At 41.2% G+C, this 22,954-nt stretch overlaps 2 protein-coding genes across 2 annotated transcripts in view; one reads left to right on the plus strand and one right to left on the minus strand.

Annotated features, from left to right (window-relative positions):
- BACE2 (beta-secretase 2) overlaps positions 1 to 9,269 on the plus strand; it is a 54,336-nt gene extending 45,067 nt beyond the window's left edge. The window contains exons 7-9 of the mRNA XM_075718588.1: positions 967 to 1,116; positions 2,285 to 2,453; positions 9,016 to 9,269. Coding sequence (XP_075574703.1) covers positions 967 to 1,116; positions 2,285 to 2,453; positions 9,016 to 9,269 — 573 coding nt within the window. The remainder of the gene's footprint in view (positions 1 to 966; positions 1,117 to 2,284; positions 2,454 to 9,015) is intronic.
- C2CD2 (C2 calcium dependent domain containing 2) overlaps positions 1 to 22,954 on the minus strand; it is a 433,467-nt gene that overhangs the window by 116,955 nt on the left and 293,558 nt on the right. The window lies entirely within an intron of this gene.

Below are 22,954 nucleotides of genomic sequence, written 5' to 3' on the forward strand. Positions count from 1 at the left end.
TGATGTTCACAAAATAATCAGTATCACAGATAAATACAAATGAGGGGAGTGGAGAGGCTGGATTCCATCTTCTTCACCCAAACAGGAGGCTTTGGCTGTGCAGCATAAGAACAAGATGCTGCCTTGGATGTTGCTTCACGTGGGAATAAGAACCAGCACAAAGTAATACACTCAAATCAGGAAGGTTTTTCCTCTGATCTGGCAGCAGGTCAGCTTCAGGGAGCATTAGAAAATATCTTTGTCTTAGGCAAACAAGCTCTGTAGGGGTTTGCTTTTTGCTTTGTTAGTGCCATGGATATATTAAGAAGTACTGTTAATCAACTTTATTTCAACAGCATGTCAAGTTGTATTGGTAGTGAGTGGCAGGGCAGCAAAAGAGACAGAGGGATGTGTTTCTTTCCGTTGACTGTAGCAGACCTTGATTCCCTTAGATGCCAGGAGATTTTGACTTAGCCCTTGGCTTCAGAACCCTGAAGTTGAGTGAGAAGCTGTAGGTATGTGAGGAAGGGAGATGACTCTGTTGCATATTCATGTGGTTTGTGTTTTGGGTTGTGTTTTTCTAAAAAAAGGCTGCTGCTTCAAAAGGTTGGCATTTGGTCAGAGCTGTTGAGAGAGGAGGTAGACAGGTAGTAAAAGCCCATTGATGCTTTGCCTCTTTGCAGTACTGATTGCTCAGGGAGGTCATACATGTTCATTGTAGAAGTGGAAGTAATGAGAGACAAATGGGGAGGGAAGGGAGAGCTAAATTTGCCTTTTCCTCTTCCCCTTTCTTCCAAGTCATAATGGGTTATGACGCACCTCGATTTGTGTGTTGAGTTTTTGCTTTGATCCTTAAGGATAGAAAAAGCTCTTTGTCAGACGTGTTCATGCTTGAATTTCTCCATGGGAATGGAAGAAGGATTGAATAGTAGTGGTGATCATTTACAAAAATCTATCAAAATGGTTGTGTGGTTTTTTTTTTAATAGATACAAGAATTCTCTTCTGGTTTCTGGACTGGTTCACAGCTTGCATGCTGGGATAAAACTGAAAGACCCTGGTCCTTATTTCCCAAACTCTCCATCTACCTGAGGGATGAAAACTCCAGTAGGTCGTTTCGGATCTCTATCCTACCACAGGTCTCAACATTCTTTGTTTATTCAGCTATGCATTTATTTTTACTATTATAAAGCACATGCTCTTAAAAAATAGGAGCTATTTTTAGCAGTAATAGAGAACTGGCTTATTGCATGCAAAGGAAATCTTTTTAAATGAAATTTTAAAAATTAAATTTTAAATAGGGAAAATAACAAACTTGTCAAACCTAAAACCAAAAAAGAGAAATACAGTTTCCCTCTAAGTGTGGTCCATGTAGTTAGGAATGATTGTTTTCAAACTGTCAGGAAAAATAGGCAAGCTTTTGTTTTGTTTTCACGAGCTCTAGCCACATTAGATGTCAATACAGAATGTCTCTGCCTGTTTTGATCTTCTCATTTTGGGAAGCAAATTGATTTGTTTTTCATGGCACTCTGAGTTGGAGAATTTCTGAATATGACAGTCTTGGCAATGAGCCTATGTCATCTCTTCACCAGTTTCAGTAACTTGGTTGGTTTATCTTTTATTAATATTCCATCCCAGCTTTAATGTGCCACTTTTAATTTTCCTCTCCATCTTCCCCTCCCAGTATAGGTTGCAATACAGGCTAGTATCCTCTAACATTACTAATACAGTCTGTTACCTCAGGGGATGGTCAGGAGCAAAGGAAAGAATGAACCCATTAAGTACATTTTAACATGAAATATAGTAAAGCCTTATGATAAGCTTTTTCTGTATTGATCATGTAGCTTGGCAATGTTTCATCTTTCCTGAGGAGACAAGGGGTAAAATGTGACTTGAATTTATGAATCTAGAGCCTTGAAGCTGACACTGAACGCTCTCTGAATCAATTCCATCCTGATAATTTTTTAAATAATAAAATTATACTCTAATTTGAGTTCATATCCCAAGTTTTTTTCTCAGCTATCTTTTCCTTATGGAAAATACAATAAAAAGTGGCTCTCATGAATTTGCTGTTGACCTTCACATAGTGACTGACTGTGTTCAAATTTAAGCTTAGAATCCAAGAGCTTTACCTCTTAGCTGCATGTAAGCTTTGACCAGTTTTAAATCATGTACAGAAATCTCTTTGCCCCATTCATTCTCTATTTCCAGTGGAGTTTGAGTGCTTGAATATAAAAATCAAAAGGTCTGAACTTCTAAGTACTGTGTGGTGTTGCTTCTTACACTCTGGCTTTTTTTTTTTAATAGCTTTATATTCAACCCATCCTTGGATTAGGAGAGAATTTACAGTGCTACCGATTCGGCATCTCTTCCTCCACAAATGCTCTAGTTATTGGTGCTACAGTCATGGAAGGCTTCTATGTAATATTTGACAGAGCCCAGAGGAGAGTGGGCTTTGCAGTGAGTCCGTGTGCAGGTAAGAGAAATATTGTTTGGGGCTTGGTGAGTGAGGAAACACCTGCTCTCTCAGAGAAACACCTTTGCCACTTACCTGATGGGGAAAAGTGTGGTTACTCGTGAAGTGTATAGGTGTGTGTATATATATATGACGGGTATATTTCTGAGCAATCCCAAGCTATTCAGATTTCAAGGGGAGGAAAAAAAAAAAGCTGTATTGCACACAACAGTCTTTTGGCATGAAGTAAATCAGTCTCAGCTCTGGATGTCTTAGCTGCATTCTTCCTTCTGAGAGAAGATCTTCCTTCTGAGACATCTGTATGTGTGTGCAGTTTCCCCAACAGTTGCATGAGATGAGTCCCTGTTTTTAATGCAGCTTCATTTTTGTGTAGTTCCTGTTCTAATTTGTGGATAAATGGATACTTCAACTAACTTTTGCAATGTGCAGTGAAGTACCTTACTCACACTTTTCTCTTAATGTAAATTGTGCCTTTTCAGCCTCTTTGAAATACTCAAAGAAAGAGCCAAGATGAAAATGGGACTAAAATTAAAACTTGTGGTGTTTGTGTTGGTTCTAAACAAATAGTTTTCTCAGTGTAAGTAGAAAGCCATTCATTTTTTAATTAGGTGCTGAGAAAATGAGAAAACGCTCATAATTTTTGGCTGGTTTTACAGTGCTGGTTAAGTTTCTTGCTTTTTCATGATTTCTCTTACCTCACCAAGGGTAGTTAAAAACAAAAGTTTTGGGGTTTCCTCCCTTTGTTGTTGAGACATTGCTTTGGCACCACAAGAACATACAAGTGGGAGAGGAGGGAAAAGATATGCACCCATATGCAAGTCTCTGTCCCAAACAGAAGTGGTCTATGCCCTGAAAAGCATTGTGTCATCTGAGACTTGCATGAGAAAAGGACTAGGACTGACAATGCTTCTTTAATCCCCAGTATTTATGTAAGACAGGATAAGGGCAGTAAGTACTTGAGTGCTTAATGCAACCAGGTAATTGAGAGGAAAAAAGAGAGATACTAGCTAGCTGAGTTGTAGCTCCAGGGCATTTTAAAAGCTTCTTCTTTTTTTTTTTTTTTTTTTTTTTTTTTTTTTATCTCTCCATTTTTAATGGGTTCAAAATTGTCCTCTTTGAGCATGCTAGGAAAGAAAACCTGGATATTGATGTGGGTTGCTTAATGAAGACCTCTATGAGGTACCATGCAGTGATGAAAGACATATTTTGAATGCATCTGGAAGGAGAGTGTAACTAGACAAATACTGCAGACCAGGTTTTCCTGCCTTTCATTCTTCCTTGTGCTTCCTGACTGCAATTTTAGCAAGCATAGAGCTGCCTCCTGTCCCTGCCATGCTGCAGCCATTAATGGAGAGGGGAGGGGGCATTTTGACAGAACATATTGACCGACATGTGGTCAGCAGGGGACGTGAGCCAGCTGGTGCTCATAAGAACTGCTTTGACAGCACATCTTTGTTGAGAAAAAGAATCAGGGAACCATAACACCTTAGTGTTAACATTGCTACATAGAAACACAGAGTTTGGCCACTTCATGTAGTTCTGCTAACCTTGTCTAGAGAGGAAGAACTGAGCTTGTTCAATAGAACTGAAATCTGAATTTACATGAGCTTGGACACAAGAAGGACATGGACCTGTTGGAGCGGGTCCAGAAGAGGGCCACAAAAATGATCTGAGAGCTGGAGCACCTCTCCTGTGAGGCCAGGCTGAGAGAGTTGGGGTTGTTCAGCCTGGAGAAGAGAAGGCTGTGAGGAGACCTTATTGCAACCTTTCAATACTTAAAGGGGGCCTATAGGAAGGATGGGGACAGACTTCTTAGCAAGGCCTGTTGTGACAGGAAAAGGAATAATGGATTTAAACTGAAGAAGAATAGATTTACACTAGACATAAGGAAGAAATTTTTTACAATGAGGGTGCTGAAGCACTGGAAGGGGTTGCCCAGAGAGGTAGTGGAGGCCCCATCCCTGGCAACATTCAGGGTCAGGTTGGACGGGGCTCTGAGCAACCTGATCTGGTTAAAGCTGTCCCTGCTCACTGCAGGGGGGTTGGGCTAGATGACCTCTAAAGGTCCCTTCCAACCCAAAGCATTCTATGATTCTATGATACTGGTGCTAGAAGGTATTTCCTCCTTGTTTCTTTGTCCATGTTTCGTGCATATGTCTAACCTAGCATCATGGGAACTTAGCTTCTTGAGAAATCAGACAACACAAGCCACTGACTGAGACAAGATATACTGATTTGTCAGACTCCACTCACACGGGGCAGATGACATTTTGCTGGATGTGCCAGTTATTCTGAATTCACTTCTTCACAGCTTGTGGTTTCCATATTTAACACTACTTTCATCAGAAAACCACAACTGTGAGTGGTTAGCAGTCAGTGCAGTGTGAGGGATTAAGCTGCCTAACTGGCTTCCTGTGGAGGCTAGCCATGTCCTCCATAGCAACTATATTAATGTAATTTATTTGGAGCTTTTTAGTCTGTTCGTGGGCATAAATTAAATTGAATTACTGGTGGCATAAATCTTCAGAAATAGAGAAATATAAAAGACCATTTGGTGTGGCTTTGCAATGACCTATGCTTTCTTGTTTACAATAGAGTGTTAACACTAAATTTAAGTCCACATTTTATAAGATGTTAAATGGGTATGCGCTGAATACAAAAAAGAGGGGAACAACACTAAAAGCCTTAACTTCATTGAACTCCCAAGTTCCTACTGAGACTTGGCTAGAGATGAGGACTGGCTTATCCCACAATATTCCTTACACCATTTTCATTCTCCAGGCTGTACCAAGAGCGAGGAGAGTTAGATAGATGGCTGCAGGAAGGTATTCCATTGTAGCAGGAAAAGAAATTTGCTTTCTCCTCAATATGTGAAACCCTTTAAGACTTATTCTGCCTGTTACTAATTTCAAATTGTTTCAAGTTGCCTGCTCATAATTTCAGGGATAACACACTGTTTACAGGATGACTAGGAAAGGTTTTGGATCAGCTTCCTTCTTGAGACAAGATGTTCAGATCAACTGGTTAGTATTAGTGAAGCAACCTAATGGTACCTTGGCATCGAGCAGAATTAAACCCCTAGTATTTTTGTAGTGAGAACATCATAGGAGCAAGACTTGGGTATTTTTTAGGGAAGAAATGCACCGAACACTGTAATCATAAATGACTTCTACACTAAACTGTGATGAGACAGAAATGCACCCAAATGTGTGGGCACTAAACTCAGGAGAATGGATGGCATAAAGAATAGCAGAACTTCAGTCCAGAAGGACTTTGGTAACCTGGAGGACTGGGCAGCAGAAACCTCAAGAGATTCAGTGAACAGAAGTGCAAAGTTCTGCACCTCGAGCAGAGCACCATCATGCATGGGTACAGGCTGGGAAGGGACCAGCTGAACAGCAGCACTGCAGAAAAAGAACTGGGGATTACAGTGGGCCCTAAGTTGAATGCAAGGCAAGGGTGAGTGCAAGAAACCACGTAACGAAGGGCAACATCCACCAGTTACTTTCAGGAAGGTTCAAGTTGGACATGAGGAATTTCTTCTTCACCAGGAGGGTGGTACAGCACTGAAACAGGCTGCCCAGAGGGATCATGGGGTCTCCATCCTCAGGGTTTTACAAGACCTGGCTGGATAAAGCTACAGCTGACCTGATCTATTGATGGTGACAGTCCCGCTCTGAGTAGGAGGCTGGACGCGGTGACTTCCAGGGGCTCCTTTCAAGCAGCACTTTACAATGTTATGATAAATTTGATCTAACTTCAGGTTTGCTTCCTTTCCAAACCACTCAAGATGGTGAGCGAGTGAGTGAGCGTGAGTTTCAGTTCTACACAAATGTTATAAAATAGCATTTTCCCAGAGGTGCCATTTTTGTCCTCTAATCATCAGTAATGAAGAAAATCTCATTTATTCAAGGTCAAGAATTTATGGTAGGTAGCTACCACCAGATGTTCTAAAAAAATATGCCAAAATAACCTAATTCAGCTAATGTGTAATATGCTAAGTATGTCTGACTGTTAGTTTGTGTTAAGGGCTTGTTTGCACAATTTAGGCAAATTCCCTCTCTTTTGATTTCCTCTCAGTTTCTTGGGGGGTGGAAGAGGGTGAGGGAAAACTTTTCTTTTTGGAGGGAAGAAAGCAGAGGCTGTGCTGCTATTAAGCATTCTCAAAATGTAATTTAAAATGTCAGCCACTATGGCAACAGTTTTGTATTGCCTTTTTAAATAGGAGTAATTATTGTACTCAAGCCAAATAATGAGTAATTAGAGACTGTTTATTTTCAAAGCTATCTCCAAGGTGGAAAATTGTGCTGCTTTCACCCCCCCACCCCCCCTTCTTCAAAATAATAAATTCCTAAGTAGTAATACTTATGCCTTCCTTGCATTTCACGTTAGTATTAAATGTGGTTTAGTTTGGTTTTGCTGCAGGACTTCATAGAGACAGATGAAATGGTGTGAGGGGGTGAGATGTCCAGAAGAAACAATTGTGTGGTAGACAAACTGCAATACTGGGACTCTGAACAAAAGGGATTTCTGCCAGAGATCTTCTAGGTAGTCTTTCACAAGTCTGTCCTCTACTGTGCAGCTCCCTTACCATATCTACGTAACAGCAGTGTCTTGGCAAAGACGTGCTGACGATATAGGGTGCACGGGCCAGTTTATTACCATCTGATGAGTTGAGACAGTATGTGTTTGGTATTCATCAGTGTCAGGGTGCTTGTGGGTGCAGCCTCAGGGTTCACCCAGTCCACTCTAACAGCATATTGCTGCTAAAGGAGTCCTCCCATGCTTGCAGCTGGAGAAGGGGTTGGTTCACTTGAGTGATCCTACAGAAAATGCCTCATTTGGGCATTTTGTTTGTTATGACAGGTTCGTTTTCCATCAGATCAGCAAGTTGCCCTGACTCTCCTTGCAGCCTACCAGTCACTAGCACCATTACAAAAGAGGCAGCAAGGAAGAGGAGTGAGGGCGAGCAAAACTGTCTCTGCCAGCAGCAGCCCACGATTAAGTTGAATTAAGTCTAATGAGACTTAAATCTTAAAATAATATGAGGTGTTGGGAGGCCAGGGACTGAATACCAACTAAAATCTCTCTCAATAAATTGAAGATAAAGCAGCCCGCCTATTCTGCATTTGTTTCTCCACAAAGAACCTTAAAGGCCACCTTCCTGCCTTTCCAAAACCCAGGCTCCCCTCTTCCTTCCAAAGGATATTTTATGCTAATCTCTTTCAACATGCTTTCAGCAGTTGCGTGTGTAAATAAGAGATACTGTTTTCAGTAGGCAGGATCACTTACAATTTGGCAAGAGTGTGTCTGTGTGTAAAATGAACAAGGAGTTAAGCAGGAAGGTTAAAACTGAAGCCTTTGTAAGAAATACACAAATGTGTCTTGAAGTATCTGACCAGAGAAGCAAATTACAACTGTTTGGAAGGCTTGTTAAAATGCACAGACAGTACTAACTGCAGGCTCCTAGTTGCCCCAAGCAAGCTAAAAGGTATCCATCCTTCCCCGGCCATGCACCTGCAGATGCGAAATGCTCTGAATATTTTGTTGCCCTAGGCAACTCACTTGCTCTGCCTTTACAATACGCGTAGCCCTGTCTACAACTCAGGGGAACTTTCCTGCGCTTGCCATGGTTACTGTGACAACCATGGGCAGCATAACCCTTTTTAGCAAATACTGGTTTAAAAAGCAGGGGTTTGTGATGGTAATGAAACAAGTCACACAGTCTGTGATGTTACCGAAATGGATGGCTGTTCAAAAATGGAGCTGCCAAGGCACCCCTTCATGCTTCTTGCCTTAGCTTTGTCATCTCCATTTTTCGAGCTGCTTGGTTAGCTTCTCCCTCCCTGCCCAAGAGCACTGCTCCTTCATGTCCCAGCTCCTCACTCCTGACATTGACCTTCCTCTCCACCATTCCCCTTTTCTGTACAGCTGTCACCCAGCTCTCCTGCCTCACCTCCTTTTCCTCCTGAATTTTCACTTCCACTCACAAGAGTATCTGCGCTGCTTTCCACCCTGCACCTTGTGTTTAGGCTACAGTCCTTTAAGGTATCTATGAAGCTAATGATCCTGCATGCTGCTCCCTAAGATCCTGGAAGATAGCAAACACAGAAGATGTAAGAATCATCTGAGGTACTCCTCCAGTTCTTGCAAATGGCAGAAACAAACAAAAACTGCCCAGTTTTTACACCTCCAGTGTAGGTGTTGTAGGATTTTTAAGCTTTGTTAAATTGACATTTATGAAAGAAATGAGAGACAAAAGGCGGTCCAGTGGCTTGAACTTTAATTTGGGCTGTGGGAAACCTGATTTAAATGTCTGCTCTCTTGTTGACAGCCCGTGTAGATGTGACAGTATCATGGTCTCCTTATGCTTCAGATTCCCATTTTATAAACATGCAATACTAGTATTTTTATTGCAATGAGAAATACAATAAAACATGAGTATGGTGAGGTGTATGATGATGGAGGAAAAGGGATATATAGGTATTTAAGCTAGATCTTTTGTTATGTGCTTTTAAATGGTGTGTATAGACTTAATGTTTTTCTTTTTATGATTTCTCAGAAGTTGATGGCTCTCCAGTATCTGAGATTGAAGGCCCTTTCACAACAGCAGATGTTGCAAGCAACTGTGTTTCTAGTGTTTCTTTCCATGAACCAGTGTTGTGGATTGCCTCCTATGCTCTCATGAGCCTGTGTGGAATTATCCTCCTTGTACTGATCATCCTGCTGCTTATTCCACCACGGTGTCAGCACCGCTACACCGACAATGACGTGGTCAATGACGAATCTTCCTTAGTGCGTCATCGATGGAAATGAGAAACTTGATCATGAAACCTGGGACTTAAACAGAATGAAGAACAAAGTACTTTGCCAAGGGGAAGAAGCCAATGCCTCAGTCCTTCCTACGTTCATTACAATTGCTGTTGAAATCCCGCCAAATACCCTGCATCATAACTTTTTAAGCTTTATTTTCTAACACCGATTCTGAACCAAAACACTGTTAACCACCTTGTAAGTGCTAAGGTACTGGATTTGCTACTGCAGTACAATGAGCCTTTATGCTCTCAATAGTACCTTCTTTTAAAAAAAAAAAAAAGGAAAAAAAAAAAAGAGAGAAAAAACACACCATGATGTTCTTCCACTATCTGAACAAAATTGTCCATCCCTTTTTCACAAAAAAAGGAGCTGTCAGTATTTTCTAACTAATCAAGCCCTGACTGTAGAAAAAGAGGAAAAAAAAAATCTTTCTTATTAATTGCATTAAATGAATACTGCTTTCTGTTTACATTAATTCATTTTGAAACTGTGCTATGGTGCGGGGGAGGGAGAAAGGTCAGACTTAAGCAGCAGAGAAAAGCAAGTGAGGTAAAGAAGAAATGTTGGTTTGTGGGGTTTTTTTTACTCAGGATCACTGCTGCCACTTGAGAGGGTCGCCCTTCCTGAGTGTCATTACAAAATAGTTTGAGGAGGTGAAAACTGGGAAACAAACTTGTTCAGCCTTAGTGTAAAACAAGACTACCTCTCCTAATTTACAAGGATGCTACCACTGGTAAGCGTGTGGCTTAGAACTGGTATTGAAGCACAAGACGCTCCATATAACCAAATACAACTCCTTGGCTTCAAAGTAGTGGATTTTATAAAAATTAATACTTCATGATTTTCCACTTTGGTGCACAAAAAAAGCCTTTCAGCTTTCCCCCTACTGTGGGGTTTTGTGGGGTTTGTTGGGTTTTTTTGAGTTGAGGATGACTGATATTTAGAAAAGGCTGGTCTGCACATGTATGGACAGATGATAAAGCTAAGGTCTGTGTTGTGCCATCTCTATTGGTATTCCTAGTGAGCGTGGAAAAGGAAACAACAAAATGAGAAAGACAACCCTCTTTTTTGGCTGAGCTCAGCAACCTAGAAGTTCCAGGGAAAAGTGTCTGTCTTCATGAACAGACTGTGAAGTGAAATTCTTAATGCTGGCTTGTTTTTCAACTTGAACAGCAGTTGGAGGTGTTTAGTTTAGCTTCACCAGTGTGTCACTCAAATGAAAAGTGTGTGTACTGACTGGCCAAAAAAAAACCGTGGTAAGACTGAAAGCAATAGTAGGAGAGAGCAGGGAAGAATATATTTGACCAGACCTCTGTTGTGCAAGCATAGATCTTAATGCTGAGGTCAGAACATGGTATTTTCTTTGCAGACAGGACAGTTTTTCTTTTATGTAGTCAGTGAGCATTGCAGGACCTCCATTGCTTTTCTATAACACTGGCATAGTGGATTTGAAAGATAAACAATGCAAGGTCGAGGAGTCTGGTGATAACTATTAGTTGTCTAGGTTTTTTTTTAAAAAAAAAATTCCTTTGCATTTCAATAGCAGAGCAGTTTGCATATTTGTGTGGGAAACAAGGAGAGGAAAAAAAAAAAAGGAAACTTAGCTCTGAATCTCCCAATCCCTTGCCTAGAAAATTTTCTGCCTATAATCCCTTCATATAGCTTTCTGATTCACACTGCCTCTGCATGGAATAAGCAAGGATTTCTTTTCAGGAATGGTGCTTTTACAGAGGTGCATGTAATGTGTGTGAAAATAAGGCACTGCTGGGTTTTTTTTAAACTAACTTGTGTATTTCACTTCATAACTGGAAGTGCCTATGGTTTTCTTTCCTTTTTAATTCTTGCACTTTCAGATTGCTTGGCTGAATAGAGTGAAATAATTGGTGTTGTGATCCAACATCTAAAAATGATTTCTCTTGGAATTAGGAGTTGGAAATAGGAGGAAACATTGAGTTTGCTTCCTTCTTCCTCTGCCTCTTAGTTTTTAAGGGGAGAAAAATGATGAATTATAAGGAATATAAGAAACTATAGAGCTTAGGTGTTTTCTTCCTATTCTATTTTCCATACGTCTCTCTCAATGTCTTATAATTAGAATTTTTAGTACATGTTATAACAAGAAGACGTTCCCTTGAGTTTTTCTTAAAGCAATAGACTTTGCTCTGAAAAGAAAGAGTGATGTTTCCAATTCTGTGATTCGGTTCCATATCATCCTCCTGGGTTTGGTTTGACACATAACAAATAATTTCAAAGTTGTATTCCTCCTTCTACAGTATAGTAATATAAGTAATGCTTCTGTCACCTGTTTCAAACAGAAACACAGTGTGAATGTTTGGATTGATACAGTGGTAAACAATGAGCCCTTTTTCAATTCAGAAAGTAATAACACTTGTATGCTCTTAAAATGTTTCTTAGCTGCTTCACTCTCCCCACCCCCTCCTATCTCCTTACCACAGAGAGTTTTAGGAAGGAATTTTCTGGGGAAGGTTCCTAGTATGCTTTCTAATGACAAGTGAGATTTCTTCTGAGTTGCTTAACAAAGTCTTTTTAGTGCGCTAGATTTCATATAAAAGCCATTCAGTTTTATCCTTTCCCTTTGAATGTCATTGGTCAAGACATTTTAATAGAAACACTTGAATTATATAAGCAATAATCAAGTAGCACAAATGAAATAGTAAGATATTCTTGAGTTTTCATGGCATTCCTTGCCACTAAAATTTGGCTTATAGTAAAAATGCTGTTAGCGACATCTGCTAGCAGCACAAACTTCATCTCAGCTTGTAAATTGATACTTACACTGGCAGATATTCAGGTGAGTATTGCTTTGTTGCTCTGGCAACAAGAAGAGCAATAGAAACCCTTGAGGGTTCATTTTTAGCCTACAGCACATTAAGAAAAATAATGCTCTTGAGCATTTTTCTATGAAAGATGAAATACAATGATAGACTACAGTGTTACCAAGTGTATCTTACTAGTGATCTCTTTCCCTGATACATTTTCTTTTAAAGAAGAGTGCTGTGAGGTATTTTATACTCCTGTTAACTACCTTCAGAGATGAAGATTAAACCATACCTTAAAAAAAAAAAAAAATTAAAAAAAAGGGGGCCCAAAAAACAGAGCATTGAGTAAAGATGGTGCTGGAAAATATTCTCTATTTATTGTGGAAGGCAGGATGCTCCACATCACAGCACTCCAAATCATTCCTTGTACATGTACCGGTATTTCTTGCAGAACCAGTGTTATCCTAATGTGAATGCAATATCATGTACCATGAAAATGTCAGAAAGCCGTGTTTCATTGGATGCAGCCTTTTAGATAATTGATGCTATCAGTTCAATCATTAGGGATTTGAAGATGTGTGATTTGAGTTCAAGTAGTTAAACCTGAGTTCAGGCATGGGAATATGTTAGTTCTATCTGACTGCCTTCACAAGTTTTAGAAATATTATCATGGGCTTTTTGGCTCAATTTGAATGCTGACGAAAATAGATGAAGAATTTTAATAAGCCTTTTTTTCAGGTGCTGTAAAAGAAGTTAGGTAGAGGAGATCGTTCTGTTTTTAAGGTGAAAGAGCTTGTATTTAGGATCTGTATGTTAGATCAACCTAAACGCAATATATCAAGGCAGTGTACCATTCCAGTTCTCAGCTTTGATGCCGTGCAGGTTAACTAGTGGTAATGGCAGAGCTATTGGTTTTGGTATCTCTTGTTAACATGTCAGTTGCTTAACAACAGTTAACTCTTTATCAGCTCAAGTCAACCTATGGGTATTCTACCCAGTTACTTGATTTGTATCATCTGGCTATGTTTCACTGAAGGATGAGCCATTTGTATACCAACCTTTTCCTTTTAAATATGAAAAGGCTTATGAAAGTTGCTTAACACAGCACATTTTCAGAGAGAGAGGGGTCCTTAAATTTTCTGATAATCCAGAATGATTATGCTGCTGAAAGCTGCTTTGATTTCTGTAGAGGTTTCCAACAACTAGGCTGGTTGGTTGTCATATCCTGATCTCAGGCATAAGCCTCATATATAGAAGTAGTAATATGAGCAGCATAATGAAGGGGGCTGGTACAATGACCTGTGGAGGTGAAAGTAAAGGAGATTATGGAAAGATAAATAAGCAAGCTACCCTTAACTTCACTTCATTAAAAACTGTAAAAGCATAACAGATTGATGCTTTTAAGAAAGGTCTGTACAATTTACCAAGACATTAGTTCCTGTCAAACTTGACTCCCTGATTGATAAATTGTTCATTTCTGGCTGCTGAAGTTCTTGCTGCTGTTCAGAGAAGTGAAGACAGATTGGTAATGGGATACAAGCAATCTTCCGAGCCAGTCAGTTTTTCTGGCTTTTGGGGCCTAATTAGACGTTAGGCCAGGCTTGTTAGTAATCCAGAATCTTAGTAATGGCTCCTCAGGAATGTTATCTGAAATATAATTGTTGGCTTCATCCGAACCCCTGAATGAGATGGATTCGTACCGCAAAAGCCACTGCTACAACTTGCACTAGCTGACAAAGGGGCTATGGTGAGCTGAATCTGGCTTGTGTTGTGAAATGTGGAGATGCTAAATAATTGAGTCTTCTACCAGACTTCCAGATCAAAGCTGGGTCACCTTGGTAGAGCAGAATGGGAGAGCGACTGCAATTGCTGACAAGCTGCTGTAAGTGTAATGTCAGTCAGTCACCCAGCTTCTTCGGCAAGGGTTTGCTTGTCTGAATATTTTGAAAGCCAGTGTACTCTAAGGTGCCTATTGCTGCTACTGGGAATTATCCACTCACAGGTGAATAAGGGGCATGATCATCTTTAAGTAGAACCATTGGCTGGTTATTGAATATTCCCCTCTCCATATAACAAAGCACATAGTGATATGTCTCACCCCTAGCAATAGTCTGTTTGTAAGCAACAAAACATGTTATTTTAAAATGTGTTGACATCGGTGACTGTACAGTAGTAATATAAGAATGTTTTGTGTTTGCTTTTTTTTTTCTTTTCACTGTATCTAGGCTTTGGCTGGATCTTTGTGGTCGGGTAGTTTCTGAAATACTGGGAATTTTAGATTAGACTACAAAGGCACATGCAGAATTTCTTTTAAGCTAGCTAAAAAGTAAACCCCAGAAGGTAATTTTCAGCATTTAAAAGGAAGTAACCCTCAATAAGTGTTCTCTCCTTTTTTTTTTTTTTTTTTAACTGCTGATAATCACTTAAAATCAATGTATTTTAGTATGGCTGCTGTCCTACTAATTCACTGTCTGTAAATCTTCTGATTTTTCTGGTTGTCTTCTGGCCCCTTGTTGTGGTTTAACCCCAGCCAGGAACTCAGCACCACCCAGCCACTCGCTCACTCCCTGCCGGTGGGATGGGGGAGAGAATGGGAAGGGTAAAAATGAGAAAACTCATGGGTTGAGATAAAGACAGTTTAATAGGCAAAGCAAAAGCCGCACATGCAAGCAAAGCAAGACAAGGAATCCATTCACTACTTCCCATGGCAGGCAGGTGTTCAGCCATCCCCAGGAAAGCAGGGCTCCATCACGTGTAACGGTCACTTGGGAAGACAAATGCCATCACTCCAAACATCCCCCCCTTCCTTCTTCTTCTGCCAGATTTACATGCTGAGCATGACATCATTTGGTGTGGGATATCCCTTTGGTCAGTTGGGGTCAGCTGTCCTGGCCATGTCCCCTCCCAACTTCTCATGCACCCCAACCTGCCCGCTGGTGGGGTGGTGTGAGGAGCAGAAAAGGCCTTGACTCTGTGTAGGCACTGCTCAGCAATAACAAAGACATCCCTGTATTATCAACACTGTCTTCAGCACAAATCCAAAACATAGCCCCATACTAGCTACCATGAAGAAAATTAACTCTATCCCAGCCAAAACCAACACACACCCTCATTCCACCCTGCCAAAAGAGTTCCTAAAAGCTGAAGAGCTCTATATCCAAAATTCAGCCTTCTAACAAAAGATACATTTTTCTTAGTGACCATTCACAGACCTGGTTTAAAGTAGTTTGTAGGGCTTTAGAAATTAACTCTAGGTTGAAAATACTTGCATTAGTATTAGGAGGAGAATTAGAGCCAAAACTTAATCTGTGTCAGTGGTTTCTGAATTTGTCTGTGTGCAAATAACTCCTTTGGGCATTTGACTACATTTCCTAGACCTCTTTCACTTCCTACCTGGAAATACTTAACTGCTTGGTCTTCCTCAGTGGTCCTGTACATTTACCTTTTTCTCTGACCTTATGAAATACAGGGGTGGAGGGGAGGACCAGAAGGAACTGTGACAGTTAGTGCCATTCCTTAAGCAGATGACAGCGCCTTCCTTGAAGGCCTTGCTGGTTTTTGTCCTACTACCAACTGTAGTGGACCCGTACTGTCTGTTGGCTGCTCTTGCTGACTGAGACACTTCTGCTTTTTCCAGTTGAGCAACTCAGCCTGCTCTGATTTTACAGCGATGTGTACTTAGGCAAAATACTTGAATAAACTACATTGTTTGTAGCCATCCTCTCATCACATCCCTCTTTGAAGAGGGAAACTATCAGAGCCATGTCAAACCTGCAAAGGGTATGTTTATTCCTGTGTTGTTAGAGAGGAATTATATAGTTGAATGTTTAAATGGCCATATTTGCAACATAGCTGTCCTTTGGAAATTCTAGGGAAAAAAAATGGACTTTAAGCAAGTCATGTTGAAGTGGTACTGAAAAGACAACTGACAATTTCTTGATAGCACCAAGCACCAAGACATGGATTACTGCAATATGACCTGGAAAAAAATTGCTTTGCTAGCCAATACTCTGTGTGTGCATAAACTGTACAAGGTTGAGTGTTTCAATCAGATTTATCTGAAACAGGCAGTTCACATTTTTTATTGAAAATTTTATATGGAGGTGTAGAAATCTTTTAAGACTTTAACACTACATCAGCTGTTATTTGATAGTTCTTTAGGAAGCGTGGAAAGGATTTCGCCTTTAAGGAAATTATTCCATCTTGTTAGAGGCATTTGTTCACCTGATCTTTTTTTTTTTTTTTAAATAGATGAGATGTAATATTGACTGAAAGGAAAATGGGATCAAAATTTTGAAAAAAGGGGTACAGTCTTTTTAATTCAGTCTTCAGGTGATGTTAGGATGTCTATTCCACTTACTGTCAGGCCTCATTACTGAATTTTCCAAAAGTTGATATTTTGTACTTTCAGGTCTTGCCATTTTCAGATAAAAACTATGTAAAAAGCAAATTTTCTGCTGCCTAAAATAAATGATTAATTCTTTCAACCTATTCCGTGTGTCTTTTTAAATCCTGTTCAGATGAACTGCTAAGCTGATAAATTATATCCGTCCAAATTCTTCCTAGTACTTCGAGACTCTCAATTCTAACTGCTTGCTTTAGCTCTGAAAAGAAAGCAGAACTGCTCTAGATCTCATCTGAACCTTGAGGGAAAGGGAGGAGGCAGGCAACTTTAGCTTCCAGGTGATTTTTCCTGCTTACACCCAAATAACTGAGATGTTCTTGCTTCAACCTTTCGTCTGTTCATTTCGGTATTGGACATAAATTGGGCACAGAAAACATTAACTTGAAGAGGTGAAGCTTCTGATCATCTGGAATGGATTCAAGTAATATTGTGGGCTGTTGCTGTCTACTTCCCTAAACTATAAAACAAGAAGGCATACAAATTGAATGTTCCTGTTCCTAAGACAGCCAGCCACCCTGAGAGTGTTGGTTTCTTACCTTGGGAGAGCCCGAAGGAGGGATCGTTACTGTGCTCTGTGTTTTGTACCCCGGGAGGTGGCGCACACGGTTTGTTTTTCAAATAGGAGAATTTCGAGCCCTTTCACAGCAAGTTCTGCTGTCTTGCTTGAATTCTATTAAAAGTACTTTCAATTTTTTTCTTTTTTAAATATCCTACCTAAAAAGGTCCTTAACTTGGGGTCTCCTGATCCCTCTTCCCTCCCCGTAAAAGCCTCTTTTAAGAAGTCCACTATTTTTAAGCCCTGAGCTTTTATCTTTGGAGGTGGCATGGCGTATGCATGTTGATAAACTTACGGGACTGGTCAAGCAAGACAGATTAGCACCAACTGTTTAATATAGTAGTTTTATTTCACACTTTGGAAAGCTGGCTGGTTTTGCTTATGACTGTCCTGATAGTCAGTAAAGCCTACTTATTATTACACAGCTCTGCTCACTGTACCGGTACTGTACAAGTTTTCAAAATTTTCTTGTGTTTAAAATTCTCCTATGCTTCTGAAATTGCCATCATCTTCAGAGCACCCTCTGTGCTTCAGGCTTATTGAATCCAAAACTGTAAAACTGTCTGTTCATTCACATTTCTCTTGCTCATCTTTCCCCATTAAAGCTGGCCCATCTAGACAAAACACCTTTTAAGTCTGTGTATGAAACACAAAAGTTGTTCAGGACAACATGTAATTCTGATGGCCACTTAATCTGTAAACATTAACTATTCTTCCCTTTCTGCACCAAAACAAACTTTTTAAAAATAAATTGTTTGGATTTTTTTTTTCCTTAGGGGCTTACACGTGAAGTACCTTGACTCATGGTTTGTTTTTCTAGGAAATTCAATAGCATTTCCTAAGAAATACAGGATTGTTAAGGCTGCAAGAATCTATGCTGCCAGTGTATACATAAATATTAGCATATTGGATTTTTATAGTTGGTAGCTAGATAAAACTACTTTTTATGAATAAACAAGGTATTGTGTTATCCAATTTACTTATTTTCATGCACCCAGCGCTGTTCTGAAGTACTATGCATGAGATTACCACTTACTTTTCCTTTGGTTGAGTTTTTTTTAATCGTAAGCTTAACATTAACTTCAGCTTTCCATATTCTTACTGTGTGAGATTTTTTTTGTTGTTGTACATCTTGGACGTTCTCTAAGCTGGTGTTTTATACTAATTTTTAACTGCTGGTGTATTTTTACACAGCTTTCTAGTTTGTTCATATATTCCCTTTCATTGACCAACTTGTACTACCTGTTTCCCACGCCGTCTGGCAATATCGACCTGCTATGACTGCCCACATCTGTTGCTATCCTGGCCCATGGGTAAGGTGGTATCTTTTTTCTCTCTTCCCCCTCTCTAGAAGACAGGTCTGAAAGAAATCCAGCTCTGTCACTGTGTGTGCTGACTGGGCTTCATAAGTTGATTCACTGTAGTTTCTTGCTCTTTTAGAACTCCAGCGTCACCTCTGGGTGACCTGAGCCCATCACAGCAGTGTCAGCCTGGGTCCCTGTTGAGTAAACCCGGTGTTGGCAGAATGGATCAGGGAAGGGCTCCAGGACATACCACAGGATGTTGTCTTGTCAAGCTAGAAGTGCTTTGGGATTGCTGATAGCAGGGACCTTGCCAATCCAGCTCCCTCTGGTAAATATTGACTGAGTGGGCTTAACGGAATTGTTTGCATCCAGACTTGGCTGTAGACCTCGTGGGATTGCACAGGGTCTGTGCTAATAGGGACCTGTAGGCCCAATGACTGTTGCTGACAGCAGCATTTCAAGAAAGCAGACAACAGAGATCCTGTAGGATTGTGCAAAGCCATATCAAAGTATCCAGCATTTAACAGAAGGATTTTCCTCTCCCTCCCATTTTGCCCTTCTCCCTACCCTTGCCTTCCTTTTCTGAAAAGTTTGGGCCGCTATGTATTAAAGATTACTAGATTTGGGCCCATAATGTATTAAGCTATTGCTGCTAATACTGAGGAAACTTTGCCAGTCAACATCATCTATCTAGGTGAAGTCCACTTGAATATATTTTCCTTGTGTATCTCTGGATTAACAAAGCATAAGAAAAACACACAAATACGCCCCACCTTTGTGTTGTTTAACAAGCCAGCAACATCCTAGGAGCTAGACTCACTAGCTTTACAGGTTTTCTAGCTTAATGACTGAAAGTAATCTTTGCTTGCTTTTTGCCTTTTGTTATATGATCCGGTTTTGCACATCTGGGGGGCAGGTGTTAAGATTTTAATATATCCAGAAGTATCTAAAAGCTGTTGTCTTGTTCTAACGTATTTGCTACTGGGTTTCATAAACCCATCCAAGGTATACCAGAAAAAAAAAAAAAGTCATTGTATTAAAATATACATTTAAATCCCTGTTTCTCCACAGTACTCTTCATGCTACCACAATGCTGAGGTCCACCTGAATTATGGGCACAGGCACATGGTGAAGCATGGCTGAGTTACGGCAGCTTAAAGAACTGCTCTTCTACATTGTCACCCCTATTGTCCATGTGTATGTTCTTATCTGTCCCAAGTCTTAGGTAAAATCAGTTAACTTAAACATCAGTTGCATATTTTATGTGGGTGGTCTAGTTTTTCTAGTAGTCCTTGAAGTCCTTGTGACCTCTGCAAGCAAAGATTTGGTACAATATTCTTTCTCTGCCTTAGAAATTCTGCCTCAATTTTAAATCATTAAATTCTTTTAACTCATCCTAGCAAGATTAAAAATACATTGTTGGCCATTTGTGAATGAGCAGAAAACATGTAAGTTAAATAGCTACGAGGACTGGAATGACACTTCTGCTAATTTGTCAGCCAGGTGGGGTGGATGCGGAAAATATCTCTGGAGGTACAGCGGCTCAAAGGGCAAGCAGGAACTTGCTCTGTTGTAATTTTACAGTGTTAGCAAATGCCCATAAACTTTCGCTAAAGACTGTGGCTTTTGTGATGCTAAGACAAGACTAACACATAAGCGCTGTGTACATACATTATAGAATCATAGAATCATTTTGGTTGGAAAAGACCTTTAAGATCATCCAGTCCAACAATTAACCTAACACTACCAAGTCCACCACTAAACCAATTAAGGGTACAGTAGCAATTTCATGTTTCCTGACTTGGTGGCTGGATTATTTTTTAATGAAAGTAAAAACTAGGAATCATTAAGGTTGGAAAGGACCTCTAAGATCATCGGTCCAACCATCAACCCAGCACCACCATTCCCACTAAACCATGTCCCAAAGTGTCACGTCTACCCATTTTTTGAACACCTCCAGGGATGGTGACTCCACCACCTCTCTGGGCAGCCTGTTCCAATGCTTGACAACCCTTTCTGTGAAGAAATTTTTCCTAATATCCAATCTAAACCTCCCCTGACACAGCTTGAGGCCATTTCCTCTCATCCTATTGCTAACTACTTGGGAGACCAACCCCCACCTCACTACAGCCTCCTTTCAGGTAGTTGTAGAGAGCGAGAAGGTCTCCCCTCAGCCTCCTCTTCTCCAGGCTAAACAACCCCAGTTCCCTCAGCCGCTCCTCATAAGGCCTGTGCTCCAGACCCTTCACCAGCTTCATTGCCCTTCTCTGGACACACTCCAGCATTTGTCTGTTCCATTTAGTGTCTGCAAGAGTGAATTTCCTGTGCTGCTTATCATCAAAGGGTCTTACCGCCTCACAAAAGTGAGATAGCTGAAGTAAAACATTTTAAAGAGAGCTAGAGACCACCGGATCCCTGGGCTTTGGCTGGCAAGCAAACCAGTTACTGTGTTGCCTGTTTTTGTAGCAAATGCCTGGGTGCAGTTCAATGCAGTTTAGGCAGTAATGAAAATTAAGTAACCTGCTACATTTTTCTTGTGGGTAAAAGCAGGTAAATTGGAAGTTATCCAATAGACACTGATCGCTAATGATGGGTTTTTTTCACAGTAAGGTGTTGAGGTGGTGACAAAGCTCCTAGGGGCTTAAAATTTTTACCTATGGAGTCTGTGACCCACCAATGCTCCCACAATGAATTTATTTCAAAATTAAATTATCCTGAATCCTAGTTAATTTTCCTTGCTTTAATAAAAGTAGCAGAATTTTTCATTTGGCTACCACAAACTGTAGTATTTTGGGTATAAAGACATTATTTTTACTTTAAAGGCTAGAAATTCACTCTTCAATAGTTTCAATCATTTATTAGCAGAGACATCATTTTCTGATATGCCATCTTGCAGGATATCAGTTCCTGCAGAAATAATTGCATATTTGGAAAAGTCACCCAGAACAGTTGTCCTTAACTTCCTCTTGCCCACTCATAACTCCTTTTCCTTTTTGTCCTATGCTTTTCATTTCTTGAGTTTGTTCGTCCCATGCTGCTGCTTTAATTATTCACATGTCTAGGTTTTATTGGATGTTGCTTTTCATTTGCAAGCCCCAGTATGTTTGAAAATAACCAGCAGCAATTACTCCCTCAGGTTTTACCTGCCATTTATAGGATACTATAATGTCCCACTCACAGATGAGGACAAGAAATGCCTCTTCTCCAGGGTCTGGAAACATTTATAGCTTTCATGGATGTCTGGGGAGGAAGGCGAAAGCCCAGTCTGGCTGCAGTCCTGTATGTGCCCTCCTGCAGGATTTTTTTTCATCTGTTTGCTGAAGTAAACATAATTTCTGTGCATCATTAGAGGCAGAGGGAACAAAGAAGCTTAAGGGAAACTAGATCAGAGAGTTTTAAGGGCAAATACTAATTCACAGTGTAGTTTGAGCAATTTTCAAAATGAAATCACTAACTTCCTTGTTTGGGTTTTGCCCAACTTGGAAGTCTTCAGCTCGGTTTCCTGAACATATTTGAGTGACTATTTCAGTCCTTAGGAGTTGTCTTTGATGTGAGCTGTGATTTCCTCAGTCCAGGGTCAGGGCTGACTGGTGCCGGTGGGGCTCAGTGCCCACGCAGGCCTGTGATTGCCCATCAACCACAGCATGTTGGAAACTGAAACTTTTAGAGAAAAGCAAGCCCATGATGTCGGGCTCCAATGCTTTTTAACTCACCTCATCTGATACAGACTAGAAAGCGTGCATTGCCAGCACCAGGCTGTAGTTTTGCACTCTTTATATCTGGCCTGGGAGGCTGGGGAGTGGGAGAGAAGCGGGTGTGCTGCCCCACATCACAAGCGGTGCCAGTTTTTTTGGCGAGGGGATGGGACCCGGGGACTGACCAAGCTACCCCACCAGGAACATCCAGGCAAGGGTGCGCGGTGCCCTGCTCGCAGCACCGTCAGGGCCCACTGCAAGAAAAGATGAACCAAGGGCTCGGCCCGGTGGCCTGGTGCCCACGGTAGGGCTTGTGCCATCCCAGGGGCACGGTGGTGGGTGGAGGAAAGAGGAGGGGGTTCCAGTGCGGCCCTGCCCCGCAGCCTCGACAGCTAAAACACCAGGCAGACCCTGGCCATTGCCAGGAAAAAGCCCACCCTTGCTTGCTCTTTGCTTTCTGGGTCGGGCTCAACAGACTTAAAAATAATTGGTTCATTTTGAGATTTGGGGAGAAACAGCTTTTTGACCAGGCCGCCGGATGGTGCGTGAGCCTTCCTTTCGATCCCACTGGCTGGCTAGTTTCTTTCTGCAGAAAATAACTCTTAGCACTACCTCTTATGGTTTTGACTTTCTACGTGGCGTCTACGGCTGTATTTCCTTGACTCAGAAGGGCTTTGCTTTGGCAGATGACCCCTCGCTCCCCTAATCGCGCCGGCCCTCTCCTCCTCCAGAGCCGCCGCGGCCCTTACGAGCCGCAGGCTCTTCGCCGCCTTTGCCAAGGAGGTAACGGGAGGCCCCCGGGCCGCCCGGTGCTCCCCGACACCACCACAGGGCAGAGCTCCCGGGAAGGCGAGGGGGGCGTCGCGCCTCCCCGGGCGCCGTGGCTGCGGCCGGCCCCCGCCCCTGCTGCGCTCCCCTGAGGCGCCCCGCCGTTCCCCCGCCTCGCCC

The sequence above is a fragment of the Pelecanus crispus genome, chromosome 1 (genome assembly GCF_030463565.1).
Source record: "Pelecanus crispus isolate bPelCri1 chromosome 1, bPelCri1.pri, whole genome shotgun sequence".
Taxonomy (NCBI): domain Eukaryota; kingdom Metazoa; phylum Chordata; class Aves; order Pelecaniformes; family Pelecanidae; genus Pelecanus; species Pelecanus crispus.